Below are 24,989 nucleotides of genomic sequence, written 5' to 3'. Positions count from 1 at the left end.
GATTCAAGGAAGAGTCACTTACCTCATTTCCAGTCAAATAGTACATTCGTGCTTCTTGCATTAACGGGAATACATCAGGGCATTGCCTTATCAATGCATTGGCTTCTACTGTGCCCACAAGGTACCAGGGGTCCAGTAAGGGAAGACGAACATATTCCAACATTTTTGGAAGAAGCGTAATTCTTTCAGGTTGCTTATAACACACCCACTTTATGACAGTCTCAAACACTTGTGATTCTTCTGTCACATTAAGTTCATCACTCCTTAGAATGTGATTAAGGATGTCAAATGGTAGTTCTAGAAACTCCTCATAATTTACAACCTGGGAGAAGTTCTGGATGATGTAGTTTTGAACTTGCAGCTTTAAAGATTCCAGGCAATGAGCATCTGCTAGTCTTAAGATCCCAACACAATTCTCAGGATGAAGTGCTTCAGTGAGGAAACTGGAGCAAGCATCTACCATTCGCAAAAACTGGAAAGAAAACAGGAAACTGAGGGGTGCCGCTGATGGTATATTTGAACATATACAGTACAAGCAGTTTAATGTCAGATTACTCAAATGGCTTAGTAATGCAGAACTTAATGTTCTTAATGTTTTTATACATCAACTGTCTTTTTCTTTAATAACTTCATATGCTTAAGTGCATAAGGTGCCCCATACACTGACTATTTTTTTATGGCAGGATTTGGCTGACTGACATTTCATGTTTATGTTATTTTTGTGGCAGCTACAGACAAAAAAGATAAAGTAGAATTAGTGGTTTTAAAGTGGATTTAAGTGGTTCCAATGCCATGTACACACGGGCGGACTTTTCGACCAGACTGGTCCAAGGGAACAAATCTGTCGGACAATCCGACCGTGTGTGGGCTTCATTGGACCTGCAGCTGACTTTTTCGGTCGAAAATCAGACGGACTTTAGATTTAAAACATGTTTCAAATCTTTCCGACGGATTCGAGTTCGGTTGAAAAATCCGTTCGTCTGTATGCTAGTCCGACGGACGAAAACCAACACGAGGGCAGCTATTGCCTACTGGCTATGAACTTCCTTATTTTAGTCTGGTCGTACGCCATCACGTACAAATCCGTCGGACATTGGTGTGATCGTGTGTAGGCAAGTCCGTTCGTTCTAAAGTCCGTTGAAAGTCCATCGGAAGTCCATCAAAAGTCCTTCGGAAGTCCGTCAAAAGTCCGTCAAAAAGTCAGTCAAAAGTCCGTCGGAAAGACCGTCGGACCTTTGATGCCGAAAAGTCCGCCCATGTGTACACGGCATAAAGGCTCAAGGTTTTTTTTTACTTCATGCATTCTATCCACGAAGGTAACAATCTTCTCTGTGCAGCAGCCCCCGTAGCCCCCCAATACTTACCTGAGCAGGATCGCGATCCAGTGATATGCACGAGAGCAGGTAAGTATAACGTGTTTTTTTTTTTTTAAAGAGTTGCCTTTAATGCCACTTTAAAAAGAAGCATAGGCAAATATGAAAAGATAAAGAAGCTGCATACTCAGAAAATAATCAAATCAGCTGCTGAAAGTAGTGAAAAAAAGAGGTTTAATATCACTATAAATCAATCAATAAAATACTAACACTAATCACAACATATTGCAATTCTGCTGCATTTAGAAAAAGCCCTCAGTTTGACTTAATTGTTCTATAAAAAACAAAACATGTCAGCAAAACATTTCAGCAAGGCATTTCTGCAGCCCTAAGCCCCTGTTCACACCGGTGCGACTTGTCGTGCGATTTGACAGTTCCAAATTGCATGACACCCCATTGTCGGTAATGGAACCGTTCATATCGCCCCGACTCATGTCGCAACGATTATGAAAAAAGGTTCCTGCACTAGGTTTTGCTGATTCTATTGCAACTTGCAAAGACTTTTGTTAAGTGAAGTCGCAAGCCGGCTTTGAAATTGCTCTGAAGCAGCGCAATTCCACCAGTGGGAAGGGGGCTAAAACATGGTCATTGGACTAATTGCAATTTCTTATATACTAGAAGGGAATGCAGACTACAAATGCCAAGATGAAAAGTAATGGTATTTAGCAGGTTGGCTGAGCCCCTAAGTCAGTTTATAATGAACATTTGCAGCTTTGCCTACTTTTAGGGCTCATTTACATCTACGTGCGGGCTAGGTACAGTGTAGTGGGGCAGACAGTAAACACACAGAGTCCAAGCTAGACCAGAGCAGTATATTGTAGAAAAGTTCAGCACAGTACAAACAGTAGTGAATCAGTGGCCTGAAGAAGTGAAGATGCCATCAGTATCTGCCACGAGGTGTGAAATGCAGGCCGGCTGGTACACAACCGAATGGGAGGCTTCCTGAGAGGAGACAGTGTAGTCCCTGCACTTTTCCCACCCCTCTGGAACCTCTTCCTGTCACTATGCACTCACACAATGCATGCCAAGCAGGGAGCCAGGTCCTGCCCTCACCCAAGATGTCTGCCGAAGTCACATGGGGCATCAACATCCAATTGGATAGTTGTCTTTAAGTGACTGAGGAAATCATAGAGGAAGCAGGTTCCCCAAAACTTACTCCTCCTACTGCATTGCTGCTGCGGTTGAGCACCACCTACAGTGGTGACTACAGACTGCACCTGCCTATACATGCATGTTCATAGAAGTGCCTTAGGCATATAGGCAGGTGCAGTCTATTTTCTCCACTGCAGGTGGCACTCAAATACAACAGTAATACAGAGGGAGAGGAAGTCAGGAGGAACATGGTTCCTCTATGGTTTCCTGGCTCACTGGGGTAGTGAGTTGGTTGGATGCTGATAGCCCATGTGACTCTGGTGGCCATCTTGGGTCAAGCAAAGTCTATTTAAGACCCTGGCCCCTGGGTTTGGGCAGATTTAGTGTGTTGATAGTTTAAGGAAAGGTCATCCATCTGTCAGGGGCAGTATTAACGGTAGGGAAAGGTTCCAGACAAGTAGGGCATGCATAGGGATCCGCCACTCCTCCCGGAAACCTCTCCACTTGGGCTCAGACCGGTCAGGCCGCATTCTGCCCCTCAAGACAGACGCTGTCAGCTCAGTTGAGACCTGCTTCATTACACGCTGCTGTCATCCATGAGTGTTTTCAGTAGGGCTTCCTTCTGCTTGTTGTAAACTGTTTTACTTTGACCTCAATACAAGTTTTTCAATTGCATCTGGACCGACTGTATGTTATTGCCGCAGCACCCCTCTGCACCCATCCTGTGTATTTCTAGTGTGCTTCAACATGAATTGTTTTAAATGCCTTTTTCGCTTTGGGATTTGAAGTGGATGGAAGCTCAAGGCTTGTTAAAAACCTGTGTTCAGCGCATCAAAATGCATGTAATGTGTTTTCATGCATTGTCATTGACTTTTATGGTCCTCCCAAGGCACTAAAATGCAGAAAAATGAACATGTTGTTCTTTCAAATTTGCACTTCACTGCAGCGATGAGATGGGGACAAGCATTACTGTTATTATGGGGAATTACATGCATTAAAACCCAACAATGGGCCTTTAAATAGCAGCCAGTGTACACAATTCATAGTGCACTATGTACAGTACAGTGCCTTGAAAAAGTATTTATACCCCTTGAAATTTTCCACATTTTGTCATGTTACAACAAAAAATGAAAATGTATTTTATTGGGATTTTATGTGATAGACCAACACAAAGTGGCACATAATTGTGAAGTGGAAGGAAAATGATAAAAGGCTTTCAATTTTTTTTACAAATAAATATGTGAAAAGTGTGGCGTGCATTTGTATTCAGCCCCCCCTGAGTCAATACTTTGTAGAACTACCTTTAGCTACAATTACAACTGAAAGTCTTTTTGGGGATGTCTCTACCAGCTTTGCACATCTAAAGAGTGACATTTTTGCCCATTATTCTTTGCAAAATAGCTCAAGTTCTGTCAGATTGAATGGAGAGCGTCTGTGAACAGCAATTTTCAAGTCTTGCCACAGATTCTCAATTGGAATTAGGTCTGCACTTTGACTGGGCAATTCTAACACCTGAATATGCTTTGATCTAAACCATTCCATCGTAGCTCTGGCTGTATGTTTAGCCTCGGTTCACACCAGAGGCGGCACGACTTGCAGGTCGCCTCACCGAGGCGACCTGCACACGACTGCCCGGGCGACTTGCAAAACGACTTCTGTATAGAAGTCTATGCAAGTCGCCCCAAGTCGCCCCCAAAGTCGTACAGGAACCTTTTTCTAAGTCGGAGCGACTTGCGTCGCTCCCCTTAGAACGGTTCCATTGTACTGAACGGGACGCTACTTGTCAGGCGACCTAGGTCGCCTGACAAGTCGTCCTAGTGTGAACCGAGCCTTAGGGTCATTGTCCTGCTGGAAGGTGAACCTCCGCCCCAGTCTCAAGTCTTTTGCAGACTCTAACAGGTTTTCTTCTAAGATTGCCCTGTATTTGGCTCCATCCATCTTCCAATCAACTCTAACCAGCTTCCCTGTCCCTGCTGAAGAAAAGCATCCCCACAAAATGATGCTGCCATCACCATGTTTCATGGTGGGGATGGTGTGTTCAGGGTGATGTGCAATGTTGGTTTTCCGCCACACATAGCATTTTGCTTTTAGGCCAAAAAGTTTAATGTTGGTCTCACCTGACCAGAGCACCTTCTTCTACATGTTTGCTGTGTCCCCCACATGGCTTCTCGCCAACAGCAAATGGGACTTTTTCTAGCTTTCTTTGAACAATGGCTTTGTTCTTGCCACTCTTCCATAAAGGCCAGATTTGTGGAGTGCACAGTTTCTCCCTCCTGAGCTGTGGATCTCTGCAGCTCCTCCAGAAGTACCATGGGCCTCTTGGCTGCTTCTCTGATTAATGCTCTCTTTGCCTGGCCTTTCAGTTTAGGCAAATGGCAATGTCTTGGTAGGATTGCAGTTGTGCCATACTCTTTCCATTTTTGCATGATGGAATGAACAGTGCTCCGTAAACAGTTCGAAGCTTGGGATATTTTTTTATAACCTAACCCTGCTTTAAACTTCTCCACAACTTTATGCTTGACCTGCCAGGTGTGTTCTTTGGCCTTCATGATGCTGTTTATGCACTAAGGTTCTCTAACAAACCTCTGAGGGCTTCACAGAACAGCTGTATTTATACTGAGATTAAATTACACACATGTGGACTCTGTTTACTAATTGAGTGACTTCTAAAAGGCAATTGGTTTCACTAGATTTTAGTTAGGGGTATCAGAGTAAAGGGGGCTGAATACAAATGCACGCCACACTTTTCACATATATATTTGAAAAAAATTTGGAAAACCATTTATTATTTACCTTCCACTTCACAATTATGTGCCACTTTGTGTTGGCCTATTACATAAAATTCCAATAAAGTACATTTACATGACAAAATGTGGAAAATGTTAAGGGGTTTGAATACTTGTTCAAGGCACTGTACTGTGGGGGTTTAAATACTTTGAATGATGTATTCAGATGCAGCCTGCTGGCTCTTGGATGTGACCACCCCATAGAGGATATAGGGAACAGCGAGCTGTGTCTGTGTCCGCGCTGAATAGCTGAGCAGACACGGACCTGTCATCCGCCTGCTCGGCAGGGATCAGTGGAGAGATCCACTGCTGAGCAGGCGGATGCGTTTGGAGGGATTCCGCCCTATGTGAAAGAGGCCTAATAAATTAGCATGGCCATATTACAGTCTCTGTGTACACATGGATTAAAGGAAGCAGCAGAAGAACCCAGAAAAGCTGATTAGATTTAAACTTTACTAACACAGAGTACTGCTTGGAAGGGGACACACCCCGAAAGCTTGTACTGAAAATTTGGATGTTAGTGTAAATAATGGTATCACGGACAGTATTTAATTGTTCTCGTTGCAAGTGCACTAACACGGCTGCAACCACCTCAAGCATCCATAGCAAAGCAATTTCTTTGTGGTTCACTGCCTAAAGAAAGATAATTGTCCATGTCCATATACTGCAAGGTGGTAAAATATGAAACAATATCAATTCCATACATGTCTGTTAGGATTATTGCAATATACCTAGAGATAAAGCCTGAAGAGCATTTAGAATGGAATTATCTGTGTGCAATGTTTTTCTTACAACTTATCCCACCCTGCCCTTATCATATGGCCAATATAGATAAGGAAGTACTACAGGGGTCTTTAGCTTTGCAAACATTAGCTGAATACACAGCGATAGTACATAAATGAGGATAGCAACAGGAAATGATGCTTTTAGCTCAAGAAAAAAAATTTCTGCAAAAACATTATTTGCCCAAAGAGCAGCTACAGAGAGGGATTACACTGAACTAATCCAAAGGTCTACAAATGTCTGCAGAATGTTTACCACTGGGAAGTAGATCAGACAAGTGTGCTTTTTTTTTTCTGGAAATCTGATTGACCTACAACTCTAAAGTTATCAATATATGAGGGTTTCTAAATGTTAACATCGAAAACAAGCAAGCACGCGATAGATAATGCCACATTGGTCCCACAAAGTAATGTGAAGTTACTGGTTTTCTGTGCTGTCAACTGAAATAAAGAGAAATAGTTATTTCACAACCTCTCAGCTTTTACTCATGTGATCGTTTTCTCTGCATTCATCACCAGTTATGATTCTTCACAAGATTCAGTTTTTATGCAGAATGCACTGGAGGCCACGTTGGGGACAATTATAATTGGAGAAGACCCGTTATTGCCACTAGTGGTGGAAAGTTCTGTGCTCAAAAGAAACTCTAGTACCTGTGCCTGAGTAAAGTTTATTCCCATTTTTGCAGTAAGATGACAAACATAGTTTGGCTAAACGCTGTGTTTTATCCAGGACTCTAGGACTAATGCTACAACTAGAAAAGGGAAGCTTGTTTAGAACCATTTTCTTTCATTAAACAAAGGCAGCCTCCTTTGATTGAAGAAAGGTGTGAATCAAGCGGTACCTGCGGTTTGGTTACATTCCCCCATTTACAAGACAGTCCTATAATTTTTTTGTCACGTTACCATTGCTTCCTGGTTGGTTGTGTTTTTATTAGTATGTGTGTCCTCACAGAATCCCAACAACTGCGCTGATTAGTTGGTAACACAACAGCCTTGCCAGTCTCCAAAATAGAAGCAGTATGCCAACTGTCATCAAATATTTTATATATATATATATATAGTATATACAGTATATTTATATAGTTTAAATTAAATTTTCATGTGAGAATATTGACATCTTTAATTTGCATTTCACTTACTTGAAAAAGACTTGCGGCCTCCAATATTTTTTGCACATTTTGTTTTGTGATCACCATTTTGCTTGTGTATGCATAATCCAAAATAATCGCCATGGTTTCTGCATCCACCCCTTTGATTATAATCTTTTCTTCATACTTCTCTTTTAGATCATTACAGAACATGGCCCTAAGAAACACATGAAGTGAAAGTTTCAGTCATCCGCTCCGATCTAATGTCATGAAACATTAAAAGAAGAAGTTGTGCAATGAGCATTCAACAGTGACAATAATCTTCTTGCATGCTCCTAAAAGGCATCCCTTCCATGTAAAAGTCACATAACAGTAAAAGTATACCATCCTTGTACAACAGCCTGTAGAACACTGTGGAAGTATCTCACACAGAAGTATATAACCAATGGAGTCTACGAGAGATATAGGTAGCTATTGGTGGATTCCCCAGTTCACATCCTTGTACAATAGGATGAGAGTTTGCTGATGGAGCAGAGAGTGTTTCTCACACAAAAGGATCTCACCAGTAGAGTCTACAGGAGATATTAGAAACTACTGCTTGATTACACACATTGGAGTCCACCCTTAAGCAGAATATTAGTTTTTTACAGCCTGGCCTTTTGAAATAATTCCAGCAAATATTAAATTGTATCTAAATTCAAACACTGGGCCTACTTACACTATTTTGGTGCATCAGTGCACATTATGTCGCACAGTAACGTGCATTGCATTAGGTAGTTTATTCATTTGAATGAGCTGCTTAGTGCAGCAGAAAGCATGCAGGATATCTGGCAGTATACAGCTGCAACACCCATTTTTTGCCAAGGTCTGTTGGGTTGACATTCACAAACGCAGGCAACATATGTTGTCGTACATGTGCCCTTAAAGTGTATGTTAACTCCAACAATGAACTACACTTGTTTGCTACCTTTTGTTTTTTTTTAGTGTACCACTGAAAATGCTTTATTATGTCTAAGTGCAAAAAAAAAAAATACATGTTGATGACGTCAGAAATTTAGAGCTCTCCTGTGTTCCTGTGTATTTACTGTAGCCCTCCCATTCCTTATCTTAGGACCAGCAGAATGATTAGCCTTATTGTAGAGATGAAAAAGTAGACCTGTCTAAATAGTTTGGCAAGAAAAAACTGAGCAGGCCTGGCAACACAAAAAAAAAAAAAAAAGATCTGAGTACATTTCTGCAGAACAACTGACATTTTTCAGTACTTGCAGGATCTTTAAAGGGATAAAACTTGGGGGAAAGTCCATCTACTGCAGAGATGTACTGAATGCTTTTGCTCTGGCATACACTTTAAACTCTCTTTCATGTAATGTGAAACATTTCAATCCTTTCTATATTTCCCTCTTCCATTGAAATGATTTTTGGTGATCCTACCAGCCAGATGTAGCCCCTGGTAAATTTCTTTCCTAAGAGCCCTTGCACACTGGGGCGGGGGGCGGCGTCGGCGGTAAAACGCCGCTATTATTAGCGGCGTTTTACCGTCGGTATGCGGCCGCTAGCGGGGCGGTTTTACCCCCCGCTAGCGGCCGAGAAAGGGTTAAATACCACCGCAAAGCGCCTCTGCAGAGGCGCTTTGCCGGCGGTATAGCCGCGCCGTCCCATTGATTTCAATGGGCAGGAGCGGTAAGGGAGCGGTATACACACCGCTCCTTCACCGCTCCGAAGATGCTGCTGGCAGGACTTTTTTTACCGTCCTGCCAGCGCATCGCTCCAGTGTGCAAGCCCTCGGGGCTTGCACACTGGATACACAGCAGCGGCACTTTCGGGGCGGTTTGCAGGCGCTATTATTAGCGCAATAGCGCCTGCAAACCGCCCCAGTGTGCAAGGGCTCTAAGGTGACAATACTAACTCAGTTCAGCTGATATCTTTTCACCCGTTAGCCTAGATTCACATTAATGTGGTGCTGGAAACCTCGAAATCCATGTGCGTTTCCCGCACTGCATTCAAATCGCATTGCCCTTGCGATCTGCAGCAGGTGTCAGTGCAATCTTAACGACACCCCAAACACAGGTCACACATGCAGTGTGTTTGCCCAGACTGGATGGCACAAGATTACATGGTACAAAAGTAAATGGGCTCAAATTGCACTGCACTGAATCACATGTAAATTAAACAGGAATGTAGCACAGTTCCTGTGCGATTCACATGTGGTTCCTAGTGTAAACCAAGACTTAAAAAGTGATACTAAAGCTTAGGTTTTTTTTTTGTTTTTTTTTTAAATAACAAACATGTTATACTTACCTGCTCTGTGCAGTGGTTTTGCACACAGCAGCCCTGATCCTCTTTTTTTCAGGTCTCCCCGCTAGCACCTCTGGCTCCTCCCCCTGGGGGCACTGCTGCATGCTTCCTGCTTCCTCCCAAGCCACTGCTCTATGCGTCCATAGGGTTCGGCCCCGCCCCCGCTCTCTTCTCATTGGCTCACTGGCTGTGATTGACAGCAGTAAGTGCCAATGGGCTCTCACTACTGTTTCAGCCAATGAGGAGGAAAAGTCCTCATACAACCGAGGCTACTGTGAACATCGCTAGCCCGGATAGATAGCCTGAAGGTAAAAAAACCTTCAGCCTTTACAACCATTTTAAAAATGTGGTGATTTTGAAAGCAGTAAAGCCTTAACATGACCATAGTGCTGCTTTTCAAGGTAAAAATCTTCACACAGCAGACTTCTTTACAAATGTGCTCTTTGCTTCATTTGCTGTAGGATTTTCATTTTAATATATGAGAAAAAGTAAAAGTGCCAGGAGGAAGAGGAATATGTTGAACGGACTCTCCCCCTATCATTGCCTAGTTTCTGCATCGTTATGCAGAGAACATTTCGATGGACCCTGTATGCTCCACACCACACTCTGCATTTTATAAACAACTCATTAAATGCCGATGCAATGTGGTGTCTATTCACGTATGTATTCTTATAAAAGTACCTTCCAAAACTCTCAGCCTCCTCTAAATCTCCTAATTTTTATTTTTTTCTGCTGTAATCCGACTTTCTGTTAGATGGTGGCTACGTTAGTTTTCCATGGACCCACTATATGTATGAATGTAGCCACCCTCTCTTGCTCCTTCGCAAGATGGACTATAGATAGTGGGATTTTTAGTTGTCATAGAGCAGTTCACATTACTGCAACTAACTTGAAATGCACGTTGCAAATAAACAGAAGTGGGGGGGGAAAAAGAGAGGTCCAGAAGAGGAAGAAAAACACAGTAAGAAACTATTTCATTAAAATAAGATTACAGGGCCATTAAGTAGTGGGTGGGTATGGTTTATTTTTTGAGAATAAGGATACCATTTAGTGCCACTTTAAGTTAAAAGGGATCAGGTTGGCTTTGTCCCAGGTAGGGAGGCACGAGACAATACCACCAAAACTATTCACCTCATCTCATATTCCCAGCGCCATCATCAACAGGTCTGCCTTCTCTCCTTTGACGCCGAGAAGGCATTTGACCGAGTTAATTGGCGCTTCCTGAAACTTTCACTTGAACAAATCGGGTTGGGGTCCTCTTTCATTTCCAAAATCATGTCACTTTACTCTCACCCCTCTGCTTCGGTCTTGGTTAATGGTACCTCATCAGCTGCGTTTGATATATCCAACGGGACACGCCAGGGCTGCCCCCTTTCCCCCCTCATTTTTGTCATTGTGATGGAGCATTTAGCATGCGCCATTCGCCAGAACGATTCCATACAGGGCATACACACGCCATCCGCACACCATAAGCTTTCTTTGTATGCCGATGACTTACTCATCTATGCTCGCCAGCCCCATATCACCCTCCCTTCACTCATGGAATTCCAACGCTTTGGAAAACTAAGTAATTTTAAACTCAACATCTCCAAGACTGAGGCCCTCAACATCTCTCTGCCTGCATCTACCATGTCCACCCTCCGAGCCAACTATTCTTTTCAGTGGCAGACCAAGGGCATCACTTACTTGGGAGTGATAATACCGGCTAACCTTTCCAATCTTTTTACATTGAATTACATTCCCCTCCTCTCCCGTCTTCGCAAAGACCTGGCTTCCTGGGGGGACAAAACCATTCCTTGGTTTGGACGCATAAATACCCTCAAGATGGACACTCTACCCAAACTGCTTTATCTTTTCCAGACCATACCGGTCACCATACCTAAATTCTTTTTCTCTACCCTGCGCTCTCTTTTCATTCGCTTCTTGTGGAATAAAGGATTGTCTAGAATTAAATTTAAATGACTCACACGGCCAAAACTGCAAGGAGGTACAGGCTTGCCAGATTTTGATCTATATTACAAAGCAACATTAATGGCGCGTATCCTTGAATGGTTCCCACGACCCTTTCAAAAAGCCTCGGTCATGGTTGAACAGGATATGTCCCCCGTTGATCTAAGGGCTTTACTTTGGGGTTACAGGAGCAACTTACCGGCTTTGGCCAACTCTTCTCCTCTAACTACAGCTGCCCTTGTGCTCTGGTACAGGAGAGGACTTTGTGAGATTCTGTCTTCGGACCCGTCTCCTTTATGACCACTTTTTGATAATCCAGCCTTTCCACAAGGTATAGGGGCTCACGCTATAGGTTCTTTCTTCCGCACCTCCTGGCCACAAGCTCGTTCCTTCGTTCATGCGAACAATGGAACCCCAAATGTCCCCTCGGGAAACCAGGACTGGCTCACCTCCCTACACCTTTCTACCTTCACCAAACATCTCTTCGGTTCCTCTCAGATCCATCGCCCCCTGACTGAATTAGAACATCTAAGTTCCCTTCAAGAATTACCAAGACATTTACTCTCACACATTTACAGTCTGATTCAGGCTCTCACACTAAATGACTTGCCCACTTATACTAGAATGTGGTCGGCAGACTTGGGAAAGACCATCACCAGAGTGGAATGGCAAACTGCATTCCATTTCACACACAAATCCTCTATCTCTTGTTATTCACAAGAGAAGAATTTTGAGGTTCTGTCGAGGTGGTACAGGGACCCTGCCACTCTACGGAAAATATTCCCCTCTGCTCCTTCTACCTGCTGGAGATGTTCTACGGCAACAGGATCGTACCTGCATGTCTGGTGGGAGTGTAATCGGATCCATCCTTTCTGGAAACAGGTATTCCAGGTTTATGAAAAAATGTATGACGATCCTTTGCAATTGACTCCTGAAATAGCCCTTCTCTCTATCCTGCCAGGATCGATAACCTCTCAAAAACGCAGTCTCCTCCGCTTCTTCCTGTCTGCTGCTCGCCAACTTATACCTCGTTTTTGGAAGACAGCGACCATTCTCACGTTGGCCCTTTGGACCTCCACTATGAATGATATCATGAGTATGCAGGAGATGTTAGCGCTAGACAATGATACCTATGAGAAATTCACAATATTATGGTCTGTCTGGCGACGCTTCTCCTCCTCAGATACGCTGGTTACTTTGCTCCCTTTCACCCCCACTCCAACCCCTTCCTCTAATCTAAACGCACCCTGATCCCCGATTTATCCTTTATACTTGCAACCAATAAATTAGAGTCCTTCCTCTTCGTCTCCAGCCAGCAGACCCCCTCCTCCCTTCTACTCCTTCCCCTTTCCTTACCCCTGTTCGGCCTCTTATCTCTTATCCTACTTCTCCCCTTTCCATCTTCCCTCTTTCCATTTCACCATCTTAATGTTTGACATACTCTGTTTATATGATTTGTTACTCAATGGCTCCCAGTACTGCTGTAGGCAATAGCCATTTGGCATGCTGACTGTTCTTTCACAGTATAATATTTTATGTCAACTGTATTATTTTCTTTTGTTTCCTTACACCAATAAAAATATTTTCAACTCTAAGTTAAAAGGGGCATCAAAAGATGATTATTAATAGACGATTCAGACTAAATCTACAGTGCAGAACAGGGATTAAGCGATTCTGTTTGCTAGTACTGAAAAGTGGGCACGTTTCCAGGGATAAAAATACCCTGGTTTAAAATTTTGGGAAGGTCTCTGTATTTTTAAGTCAGTTGACTGGTGCAATATTACTATAAGTAAGATAAAAGTAAAAAGCAAATCAAAAAAGTTTAAAGGAAGAAAACAGGGCTCCTAAAGCTTTAACCACACTGAGAACAAAATCTCTGGGTAAACTGGATATTCTTTGCCTATTGTGTAACTGGGAGGGAAACACAACATTTACACAACTGTTGTATAAGTATTACTATCCAGAAACCAGCTACGTACTGTGCAAAGCTGATGGTTTTCATGTTTAACAAGCAGCCTACAATTAACTGAGCAGTCCTATATACCAAATACTCACCAATTCCAGTCATCAGTGTTATTTTTTTATACTACAATGTACCTCTGTTGAACATTTTGGCAAGGTTTCACATTACTATTCTATGTACCATTTTTTGCTCATATGATGTACCTGAACTAAGCAGTTCCGTTTTGAAAGCGGTTGCTTACTTGTTATCTTAATAAAAAAAAAAAAGAAATGTTGACCAGTGATTTGACCAGTGGTTCTAGTGAACTGGCCGATATTTGGCCCGTGTGTACCAGCCTTAAAGCAGAACTTTACTCTCCCTGACCCCCCCCCCCCCTTTTTTTTAACCCCACTTACCTTGTTGTAGGTCCTGCACATTTAAAAAGGAGCTCCAGTCTAAAAAAAAATTTAAAATACTGTAGCTGCTGACTTTTAATATAGGGACACTTACGGGGTCTAGGGGTCCCGCAATATCAGCACACCAAGAAGATTCGCTAATCGGCTTTGGGTGCAGGCGCCGGGATTGTAAGTAAGGAAGACCGGCAGTGAAGCCTTCAGGCTTCACAGCCAGTTTCCTACTATGCATGTGCAAGTCCCGCTGCACTTACTGAAATGAGAACGAGAAATGCTCGCAGATTGTTGCAGCAATCTTACCCGGAAGTGGGAGCTGGTACCTGTCAAAACCAGGTATCCATTTCCTCATCCCCCCCAAAAAGAGGGGAGGTGCGAACAAGCGGAGCTTCCCATTTTGGGTGGAGCTTCGCTTTAAGGTACTCACCCGACCACTGGATCGAGCTTTGTCCTGCTGAGATTTGCTTCTTCTCTGCATCCCCCCAGTCCCACACCGCCATCTTCTTCTGTGACATCATTGGTAAGCTGCCAGCTCTTCCGGGTTAAGCCAACGGCTTTACCAATGATGTGCTGACTAGCCCCACCCCACCTCCCCCCTTTTTCAATGAAGGGAAATATGAGACATACATATCCCAGTAGGCAATACGGGCAAAGTGCACGTCATTTGTCTAAACAAATGACATGCACGGGGGGGCGAGTCAGGTCTTTAAAAACAAAAAGTAAAAAAAAAACAATTTCTGCAGCAGAGGAGAGGAGGGGTGGATGGAAGACAACATGCCCTTGAGGGTCAAGTTACACTTTAAGTACCTACATTTGCCTTTATATTAGCAACTTAACCTGGGAAGAGCCATCTCTGTGAGACATCCAGGTTCTACTGCAATGCAAAGTGTAATCTAACACTAGAAGCTTGCTGACATGAGAAAACAGTGTGGTAGCCTGAACAATGTGCTGTGGTGAAAGCTAGCTGAGGAAGATCAGTGACTAAACTGTACTGTTTATCTACCATGAAGAAAGTAAGGTCACCTCTCTGGCTATGTTGTCTAGCAGCAGTGGATTACAAGGCTGGCTGAACAGACTTGTTTGAGCAAGTAAAGCAGTGTGTATATATGTGTTTCAACTAGGGATTTAGCTGTTTGCCTGTAGTTCAGCCTTATGCCCTGTACACACGAGTGCACTTTTCGACCGGACTGGTCCGACGGACCGAATCCGGTGGACAATCCGACCGTGTGTGGGCTTCATCGGACCTTCAGCAGACTGTTTCTGTCGAAAATCTGACGGACTTTAGATTTGGAACATGTTTCAAATCTTTACATCGGAACTCCGCTGGACCCAGTTCCTATCGAAAAATCCGCTTGTCTGTATGCTAGTCTGACGGACGAAAATGACACTAGGGCAACTATTGGCTACTGGCTATGAACTTCCTTATGTTAGTCCGGTCGTACGTCATCACGTACGAATCCGTCGGACTTTGGTGTGATCGTGTGTAGGCAAGTCCGTTCCTTTGAAAGTCCATCAGAAGTCCGTCAAAAGTCCGTCGAAAGTTTGTCGGAAAGACTGTCGTACCTTTGTTGCCAAAAAGTCCACCCGTGTGTACAGGGCATTAGAGTACTCATGAAGGGGTTCTTAATGTTTTCCATTTGACATGCAAATTTACTAGACATACAGTGCCTTGAAAAAGTATTCATACCCCTGAAACTTTCCACATTTTGTCATGTTACAACCAAAAACATAAATGTATTTTATTTGGATTTTATGTGATGGACCAACACAAAGTGGCCCATGATTGTGAAGTGGAAGGAAAATGAAAACTGGTTTTCAAATTTTTTTACAAATAAATATGTGAAAAGTGTGGCGTGCATTTGTATTTAGTACTTTGTAGAACTACCTTTCGCTGCAATTACAGCTGCAAGTCTTTTTGGGGATGTCTCTCCCAGCTTTGCACATCTAGAGAGTGACATTTTTGCCAATTCTTCTTTGCAAAATAGCTTAAGCTCTGTCAGATTGGATGGAAAGCATTTATGAACAGCAATTTTCAAGTCTTGCCACGGATTCTCAGTTGGCTGTAGGTCTTGACTTTGACTGGGCCATTCTAACACATGAATATGCTTTGATCTAAACCATTCCATTGTAGCTTTGGCTGTATGTTTAGGGTCGTTGTCCTGCTTGAAAGTGAACCTCTGCCCCAGTCTCTGCCCCAGTCTCAAGTCTTTTGCAGACTCTAACAGGTTTTCTTCTAAGATTGCGCTGTATTTGGCTTCATCCATTTTCCCATCAACTCTGACCAGCTTCCCTGTCCCTGCTGACGAAAAGCATCCAAACAACATGATGCTGTCATCACCATGTTTCACAGTGGGGATGGTGTGTTCAGGGTGATGTGCAGTATTAGTTTTCCGCCACACATAACATTTTGCTTTTAGTCTTAAAAGTTCAATTTAGATCTCTGATCAGAGCACCTTCTTCCACATGTTTGCTATGTCCCCCACATGGTTTCTCGCAAACTGTAAATGGGACTTCTTATGGCTTTCTTTCATCAATGGTTTTCTTCATGCTACTCTTCCATAAAGGCCAGATTTGTGGAGTGCACGACTAATGCCGCGTACACACGGTCGGACTTTTCGACCGGACTGGTCCGATGGACGCCGACGCACCAAAGGCTGCGGACAATCCGATAGTGTGTGGGCTTCACCGGACCTTCAGCGGACTTTTCCAGTCGCAAATCTGACGGACTTTAGATTTGGAACATGCTTCAAATCTTTATGTCGTAACTCCGCCGGACCCAGAAATCCGCTTGTCTGTATGCTAGTCCGACGGACAAAAACCCACGCTAGGGCAGGTATTGGCTACTGGCTATCAACTTCCTTATTTTAGTCCAGTCGTATGTCATCACGTACGAATCCGTCGGACTTTTGTGTGATCGTATGTAGTTAAGTCCGTTCGTTAGAAAGTCCGCCGCAAGTCCACCAAAAGTCAGTCGAACGTCTGTCGGACTTTTGTAGCCGAAAAGTCCGACCGTGTGTACGCGGCATAATAGTTGTCCTGTGGACAGATTCCCCCACCTGAGCTGTGAATCTCTGCAGCAGAGTTACCATGGTCCTCTTCACTGCTTCTTTGATTAATGCTCTCCTTGCCTGACCTGTCAGTTTAGGTGTCAGTTTCATGTCTTGGCAGATTTGCAGTTGTGCCATACTCTTTACCATTTTCTGATGATGGATTGAACAGTGCTCTGTGAGATGTTAAAAGCTTGGGATATATTTTTATAACCTAACCCTGCTTTAAACTACTCCACAACTTTATCCCTGCTCTGCCTGGTGTGTTCCTTGGCCTTTATGATGCTGTTTGTTCACTAAGGTTCTCTAACAAACTTCTGAGGGCTTCATAGAACAGCTTTGTTTATACTGAAATTAAATTACACACAGGTGGACTCTATTTACTAATTAGGTGACTTCTGAAGGCATTTGTTTCCACTAGATTTTAGTTAGGGGTATCGGAGTAAAGGGGGCTGAATAAAAATGCACGCCACACTTTTCAGGTAATTTATTTGTAACACATTTTGAAAACCATTTATCATTTTCCTTCCACTTTACAATAATGTGCCACTTTGTGTTGGTCTATCACATAAAATCCCAATAAAATACATTTACGTTTTTAGTTGTAACTTGACAAAATGTGGAAGATTTCAAGGGGTATGAATACTTTTTCAAGGCACTGAAGCACCCTTAATGTGTATGTAAGGGCAAAATTTTAAAAAATGTGATACACCATTGCAATATAAGCACATTTCAAAAAGATCCTTCAAGTGCAAAAAATACTTGTTGTCTACCAGAAAAGCACTCCTAAGTTGGTTGACAACACACAGCATTTTTATGGACTGAATGGTGTTAGCCCTGCTCAGTTGTCTCTTGCTACTCAAGCCCACTCACCCTCCTATCTCCACAACATAGGGACTTAGCATTCTGCAGTCCCACAACAAGAACTAGGAGGGATAATTAGACTCCTTGAGATAAAATAGGAAGCGTACAGAGGATACAGGACAGCTCTGAACTTCTGACATGATCAACACATATTTTTTTCCCCTTTTTGGACAGATATAACAAAACACTTTCAATGGTATATTTAACAGATCAAAATGGTACAAATAAGAGAAGTTCATTGTTAAAGGTTTTATACACCTTAAACTCCATGTAAAAAGTGTGCACAGGACATTAGCAGAAAACAAACATGAACTGTAAAACCATCACACAATCAGGATCAGCCTTTTTCAACCAGGGTGCCTTGGGGTTTCTTTAGGGGTGCCTTGGCAAAATGCCTAAAAATTGCCCCAAAATGTTATACAAGCAAACATGATGAAGTCTTCCTTTTAGTTACACAAATCCACAGGTTTTCATTGTGCACCATTACAACCTTAGAAAATAATGCTGGCCATACACTATACAGAAAATCGGCCGAACCCATTTTCGAAAAACGAACGTTCGACCGTGACCGCAAACGATCGTGCCATCATATAATGTCCGATAATCTGTTCAGTGGACATGAATAAATAATTTTGTGTTCGTTTTTTTACATATACCTAGTGCAGGCAGTTCGGACGGGAAACACATTAACCTTGCAATTTATCGTACGTTCGGCAGAAATTTTCCAAACATGCCGTTCGTTTTTTTCCACAAAAACGTCACAAACGATTATCGATTTGTACCCACTAACTTGCCGAAAAACGAACGAAGTGTCCATACGAACGATTTTTCGGCCGATTTTTCGTATAGTGTATGGCCAGCATTAGTCAGTACCAGTGTGCAAAAGTGCGTACAAGTGTGGAGCTGGAAGAATAAATCACCTCTAGAGAACAATATAGGACCAATACCAGTGACGTATTCCCCATGGATTCCTTGGGAATCTTGCCCTAGTCAGTTGAAGCAACATCCTCTCATAGGAGCCACGCTTAAGACCCTACAGAAGATTATTCAGACATCTGATCTAACTACTTCCCCAGGACCTTTAACACCGCTAGGCTTCAATCCAGACTTCCCGCCAGGAATGATAACGTCCTCACAGTTACACACAGATAGGGGTAAACCCCCTTCTGGCCACACATTGTTTCAAAGGAGGTAGGCTGAAAACAAATTTTGTAACTCCAAACAGAAAGGGGACAATCAAACATGACAAACTAGGACTATCGCCAGATTCACAGTTATGTTTCAAGCTCCAAAAGACACAAGCTCTTTGCAAGAGCATTAACCCCTTTTGAGACAGTGTGCTTTAAGGCGGTCAAAAATGAAAAAAACATCTCATTAACCTACACCTGGTTACGGACCTCTGGATCTCCAGAGCTGAATAAGCACAAAGAGTTTGGGGAATCTGCATTAAATACTACTTTCAGTGATGATCAATGGTTACATGCTACATAAATGTGCAATTAGCACACGCCTTCAGGAAACATTGTATAAACTCCTGACTAACTGGTACAACACACCAATTAAAATACAAAGATGGATTCCCACAGCTTCAGATCTTTGCTGGTGCTGTGACCAGGCGAAAGGCACATTACAACACATATGGTGGGATTCTCTCTTGATACAACCTTTCTGGCGAAAAGTCTGTGAGCTCATAAAGTGCATTACAGAAACATCAATCCAACCAACCGCAGCGTGCTGCCTGCTTCACATTTCGATTGGCTCAATTAAAAAAAATACAAACGATCACTGACTAGATTTTTAATCACTGCCGCAAAAGCAGTGATTCCTACACTGGAAAACCACAATTACCCCTACAAATAAGGAATGGCTTTACAAGGTACGCAACCTTAATGCTATAGAAGAAATAAGGGCAACTGCTCATGAAACAACTGAAACATTTAACAAAACATGGCAACCCTGGGTCATCTTCAAATATTCTACAGAATATGACTCGCTGATCGAAAACTAACTACGGCAACCCCTGGACCCCTGCCTGCTACCTTTTCCCTACCCTCTTTTCCAACCTTTTTTCAACTCTGTTATTTATCTATACTTCTCAATATGTATTGTAACATATACTTTCACAGAAGATACCATGCGTATACAAGTCGGAGCAAACACTCAGATTATACACACTATAAAGTCTAATGGTGACATTCGTTCTTGCTTATTAAAACCATAATTCCAGTTTACTGACTGTACTGTCTACCCAAATCACATTGTGTATTGCCTAAAGAACAATTTGATGAGGTTGTGTACGTGTTACGACATTTATACTATACATGTGTATCTGTATACAAATGTTATACTCTGGTACAATTCTACAACTGTTACTATCTTTTCACTTGCAATAAAAACATAACCAAGTAAAAAAAAAAGAATAAATCTCCTCTAACGTTGGGTGTCCAACACGTGTGGATGTTGATGTATTGTTGAAAACTACTAGAATAGTTTTTTACATTTTAGAATGGGGTGCCTTTAGATTGTCCATAATTTTAAAGGATGCCCTGACTGAAAAAAAAGGTTGAGAAACACTGATCTGGATCATACACAGATCTATGCCCATGTAGGTGCATGTAGTGACATTTTTTTTACAACTTCGGGTTTCATTCGCTAAAGGCAAATAGGCTGTGCACTTTGCAAGTGCAGTTGCACTCTGCAAGGGCATTTGCTCCAAAGCTTAGTAAGAGAGGTGAAGCTTCTCTTTGAAAAGTATACCCAATCACATGCAAAGAAAAAAAAAACAACATTTTTGCTTGCACATGATTAGATGATGGAAGTCAGCAGGGTTCCCCCTCATTCTCTGAGCTCTGGCACAAATGCCCTTGCAGAGTGCACAGTCTATTTGCCATTAGTAAATCAACCCCCAAGTGTCATATCAGTAGTTGTAAAGAACGTCTCATGCTTTAAATACACAAAGCCATGTTTAGGTTTCAGATCATTCCTTTATCTACATAAACCCATTGGCACGGGAGGGGACCGTGACATTTATTAGCGTACATCTTTTAAAACACAAGTGAATTAAGGACAGTCAAACTAAAACCATTTACTCATACTTTCCTGCGCAAAAGAGGAAAAAAAACACTAAAACTGTTTAATAAAATCCTCACTGTTTATTCCAGTAAGACTAAAATAGGCAACCATTGATAACAAAATAGAGGAAATGAAAATAAAAAAGCTCAGGTGACAGTCTGACTGTTATAGGAAAAAAAAGATTATATATGGCATTCATTTTTATAAGGTGCAACTGATTGGAACAATTTGCTGCACTGTGAGGGCAAAAAGATGTTATCTTGATGAGGATAGATAGTTGAATAGAATAAGGGGGAATTAAATTAATTAAACTATAAATACAGTATTTCTGTAGTGTGCTGAAATTATAAAGTATTAATAAAGCTAAACAAATACTATTTAGATATAAAGGGAATCTGTCCCAAAAACAGCTTTTAATATGTTGGTAAAATAATATATTTTTGCCCAGCTGGTCTGTGTCTAGATTAATATGATGCAGCAATACAAAATTTACCATTAACCACTTCAGCTCTGGAAGAATTTACCCCCTTCCTGACCAGAGCACTTTTTGCTATACTGCGTCACTTTAACTGACAATTGCGCCTTCGTGCGACGTTGCACCCAAACAAAATTGACGTCCTTTTTTTCCCACAAATAAAGCTTTCTTTTGGTGGTATTTGATCACCTCTGTGGTTTTTATTTTTTGCGCTATAAACAAATAAATAATAATAAACTTTTCGCTATAATAAATATCCCCCAAAAATATTTAAAAAAACAATTTTCTTTCTCAGCTTAGGCCGATATGTATTCTTCTACATATTTTTGGTAAGAAAAAAAAAAAAAAAATCGCAATAAGTATATATTGATTGGTTTGCGCAAAAGTTATAGCGTCTACAAAATAGGGGATAGATTTATGGCATTTTTATTATTATTATTATTATTTTAATTAGTAATGGCGGCGATCTGCGATTTTTATCATTACTGCGACATTGCGGCAGACACATCGGACACTTTTGACACTATTTTGGGACCAGTGACATTTATACAGCGATCAGTGCTATAAAAATGCACTGATTACTGTGTAAATGACACTGGCAGGGAAGGGGATAAACGCTAGGGGGCGATCAAGGGGTTAAGTGTGTCCTAGGGAGTGATTCTAACTGTGGGGGGGTGGGCTACCTTCAACATGACAGAGATCACTGCTCCCGGAGCAGTAGATCCCGGTCATGTTGCTAGGCAGAACAGGGAAATGTCTTGTTTACATAGGCATCTCCCCATTCTGCCGCTCCGTGTCACGATCGCGGGCCCTGGTGGACATTGAGTCCGCGGGATGCACGGGCACGCTCACGGAGTAAGCAGCGAGCGGGCACGCGCACGCCCACTAAGCTGCGTCTTGAAGCAGATGTACCGGTACGCTCATTTGCCCAGCCGTGCCATTGTGCCAACGTACATCGTCGTGCTCTGGTCGGCAAGCAGTCAAGCTATGTTCACGCAGGTGCTGGATACAGGAGAGTTTTTTGTACAGCGCTTCTCCTGCATTTTGTGCTTTGTCCTGCCCTGGCTGGGACACCAACAGAGGAAAGTCCTGAATGTTAAATTCATTATTTGGGCTAGTGCATAGCACAACATGCCCAGTAATTGTGTAGCTGTGCACCAAGACAGTCAACTCAATATATTCTATGAGACCTAGTGTTTGGTGGCAGCTTGTTGGGGAAAGAGCCTAGGAGCACACTATATTAACTAGTTATTTATAAATAAGGATTTTATACAAATAATGACATTTATAGCTTTTAAAAATCATAAAAGTAAGATAAAAATTAGAAGAAAACACTAGGGGACTATTTTTCAATGTTTTTACCCAATACTCACACCACTTTCCTCAACCTACATTTTGGTTAAAAAATGTGTGAATCCTTGGAGAAAACATTAATAAATAGACCCAATTAGAAAAAATGTTTGAATCCTCAGTGAAGGTTGTGTGAATCTAGTGTGAAAACACTGATAAATAGATTCTTATAGTTTCTCTATCTTCATAAATTACTTAAAACATCTAAAATAGACAAGTGAAGACATGTTGTAAGACAAATTTCCAAAAAATATTAAATCTGTTATAAATATTTGTAAGGATTTTAAAACATTTACATGAAAAATTTCCTCATCTACAAAGTATAACATACAAAAATCAAATTTTAGTAAGATTTCCATTAATTTACAATGTGTTGAAAGGCATTTCACCACCAACAAATTGCTTTGTTGTACACAATCCTGAGATTACTACATCAGACTACCTTAAATGGATATATGTGATATATATATATATATATATATATATATATATATATATATATACACACACACACACACACACACACACACACAAGTTCATATCATCTTAGGCTTATGCTTATGTCTATGATATAACCAACCTGTTTTGAACAATGTAGGATTTTATTTTGTTAACCATTTACATAAATTTTTTACAAGATTGTGCACATTAATAAGAATTTAAATTTTTATACATTTGGTCATGTGGTCGTTTGGCACACTAAAAGTCACCAAAGCGATATATTTTCTATTTCAACCACTTGTCAGTTGTGAGGATATAATTATTGGATTAACCAAAATTTTAACTAAATCTTTTAATCCTTAACACAGACAGTGACCTACTGTAACCCCTAAACTAAGTCTTAACACTAAACGAACCCTTTGTTCTGTATACAGTACTCATCTCATCCTACTTTGGGAGCAGCCGCACATAAGCTGGGCTACCATGATCCAACATTTAATAAGCATACATTCCACTATGTCCACCATAATGAATACATTTTGCTTGATGCTATGTGGGAATTATGGGAAACAAAATAACTCCGTGTCAATCTTCCATAAATAACACTGCTTGAGCTTGACCCCATGGCTTTAAGTAAAATTTCAGAATTTCCATTAGGGTGTAATAGATATTTCAAAAGTCTAAACAAACTTAACAATATAATGAAGCAATGAATACTATTTGCAGGCTTTATTTTACTCTCCTGTTTTCGGTTTTTGAATTTGCCACAAAAATTGAGTAACCGTTTAAGAGGACTAAACTTAAAAGACAGCATCTATACTTTATAAACCATTACCTTCTAAATGACAATATGCTAAAAAGTATCGGACAGATATTTGGGCACGCTGTGTCTCCTACCTGAAATAATTGCTAGCAGCTGCCAGTACAACACGATGACAAGGAAACAAGCTGGTTCCAACACACAGAACTACATCGGTCAGGGACTTCTCGAGCCTGAGGTTTTCCAGTCCATTCTGAAGAGCTAATGTAAATTCAGTATCATCAAATTTTCGGATGTCTCCACTCGATTTTTCAATGAGCTCCCCCAGTTCTTTGGGACACTCGCTGTTGAGGGAAATGATGAAGTTGCCTGAATTGTTTTCCATAGATTCTCCCATTGTTGTGACGCTGTGTGTGGTACGTCTGGGTCTTTTCTTTAGATGCAGTTAGGTCACACTTAGCAAGTAAAACGGATTTCCTGCCTATGGCTCTAAAGTTATCTACAACTGTCACACTCAAAACAGGAAACTTTAAACTAACTGAGTTGACAACCAACATACACCAGTCTCATTGGATAACAGAAGAGTGTTCAGCATTACAAACCACACCATGAATACAAAATATATAGACCACAGCCACAGGTGGCTCTCCTTAAATAAACTGGAGAATGTAAAGAAAAAAAATGTATTTGTACCCAGTTAATTCACTATGTTTATGCAGTCTTACTAATGTTATGTGTCCTGTTGGGCTGCCAATATCTACCAGTGGTTAACAATAGAACCCTGCAACTCAAACCAAGATATGCTCTTTGGCTGCTTTAGGCAGGCAGAATTGTCACTGAGAAGGCCAGGCGTGGAGATATCTGCCTGTTTTCTATGATATGGAAGCAAGTCTGACAGGTGCATGTAGTGCACATGCATTAAACCTATTATTATTATACAGGATTTATATAACGCCAACAGTTTGTGCAACTCTTTACAAAATGAAGAGAGACAGTACAGTTACAATACAATTCAATACAGGAGGGAATCCTAGGGCCCTGCTTGTTAGAGCTTACAATCTTAAAGGCATAGTTAATCTTTGCCAAACAAAACTGCCTATGCAGATAAGGAACATTTGTAGATACCAACAAGTTGTTCAGCTTTGATCAAAGTTGAATTATGCACTTGCTATAGGTGTAGGCCATTAATGTAGCTCATGAAGCCTGTGTTGCTGCTCACCTTCACCATCTCTGGAACAAGCTCTTTCTCCAATTCAAACTCT

The 24,989-nt window shown here is 41.5% G+C and overlaps 1 protein-coding gene across 1 annotated transcript in view; it reads right to left on the bottom strand.

The window, feature by feature from the left end:
* KLHL6 (kelch like family member 6) overlaps positions 1 to 24,230 on the bottom strand; it is an 86,486-nt gene extending 62,256 nt beyond the window's left edge. Inside the window, exons 1-3 of the mRNA XM_073625822.1 lie at positions 23,865 to 24,230; positions 7,173 to 7,338; positions 23 to 472 (exon numbers count right to left, since the gene is read on the bottom strand). Of these exons, the coding sequence (XP_073481923.1) occupies positions 23 to 472; positions 7,173 to 7,338; positions 23,865 to 24,124 (876 nt within the window). The 5' untranslated portion in view covers positions 24,125 to 24,230. The remainder of the gene's footprint in view (positions 1 to 22; positions 473 to 7,172; positions 7,339 to 23,864) is intronic.
* Between the last annotated feature and the right edge of the window lie 759 nt (positions 24,231 to 24,989).

Source organism: Aquarana catesbeiana, linkage group LG04, assembly GCF_042186555.1.
Source record: "Aquarana catesbeiana isolate 2022-GZ linkage group LG04, ASM4218655v1, whole genome shotgun sequence".
Classification (NCBI taxonomy): Eukaryota; Metazoa; Chordata; class Amphibia; order Anura; family Ranidae; genus Aquarana; species Aquarana catesbeiana.
The sequence above is the reverse complement of the archived record's forward strand: the minus strand, read 5'-3'. Positions and strand labels throughout refer to the sequence as shown.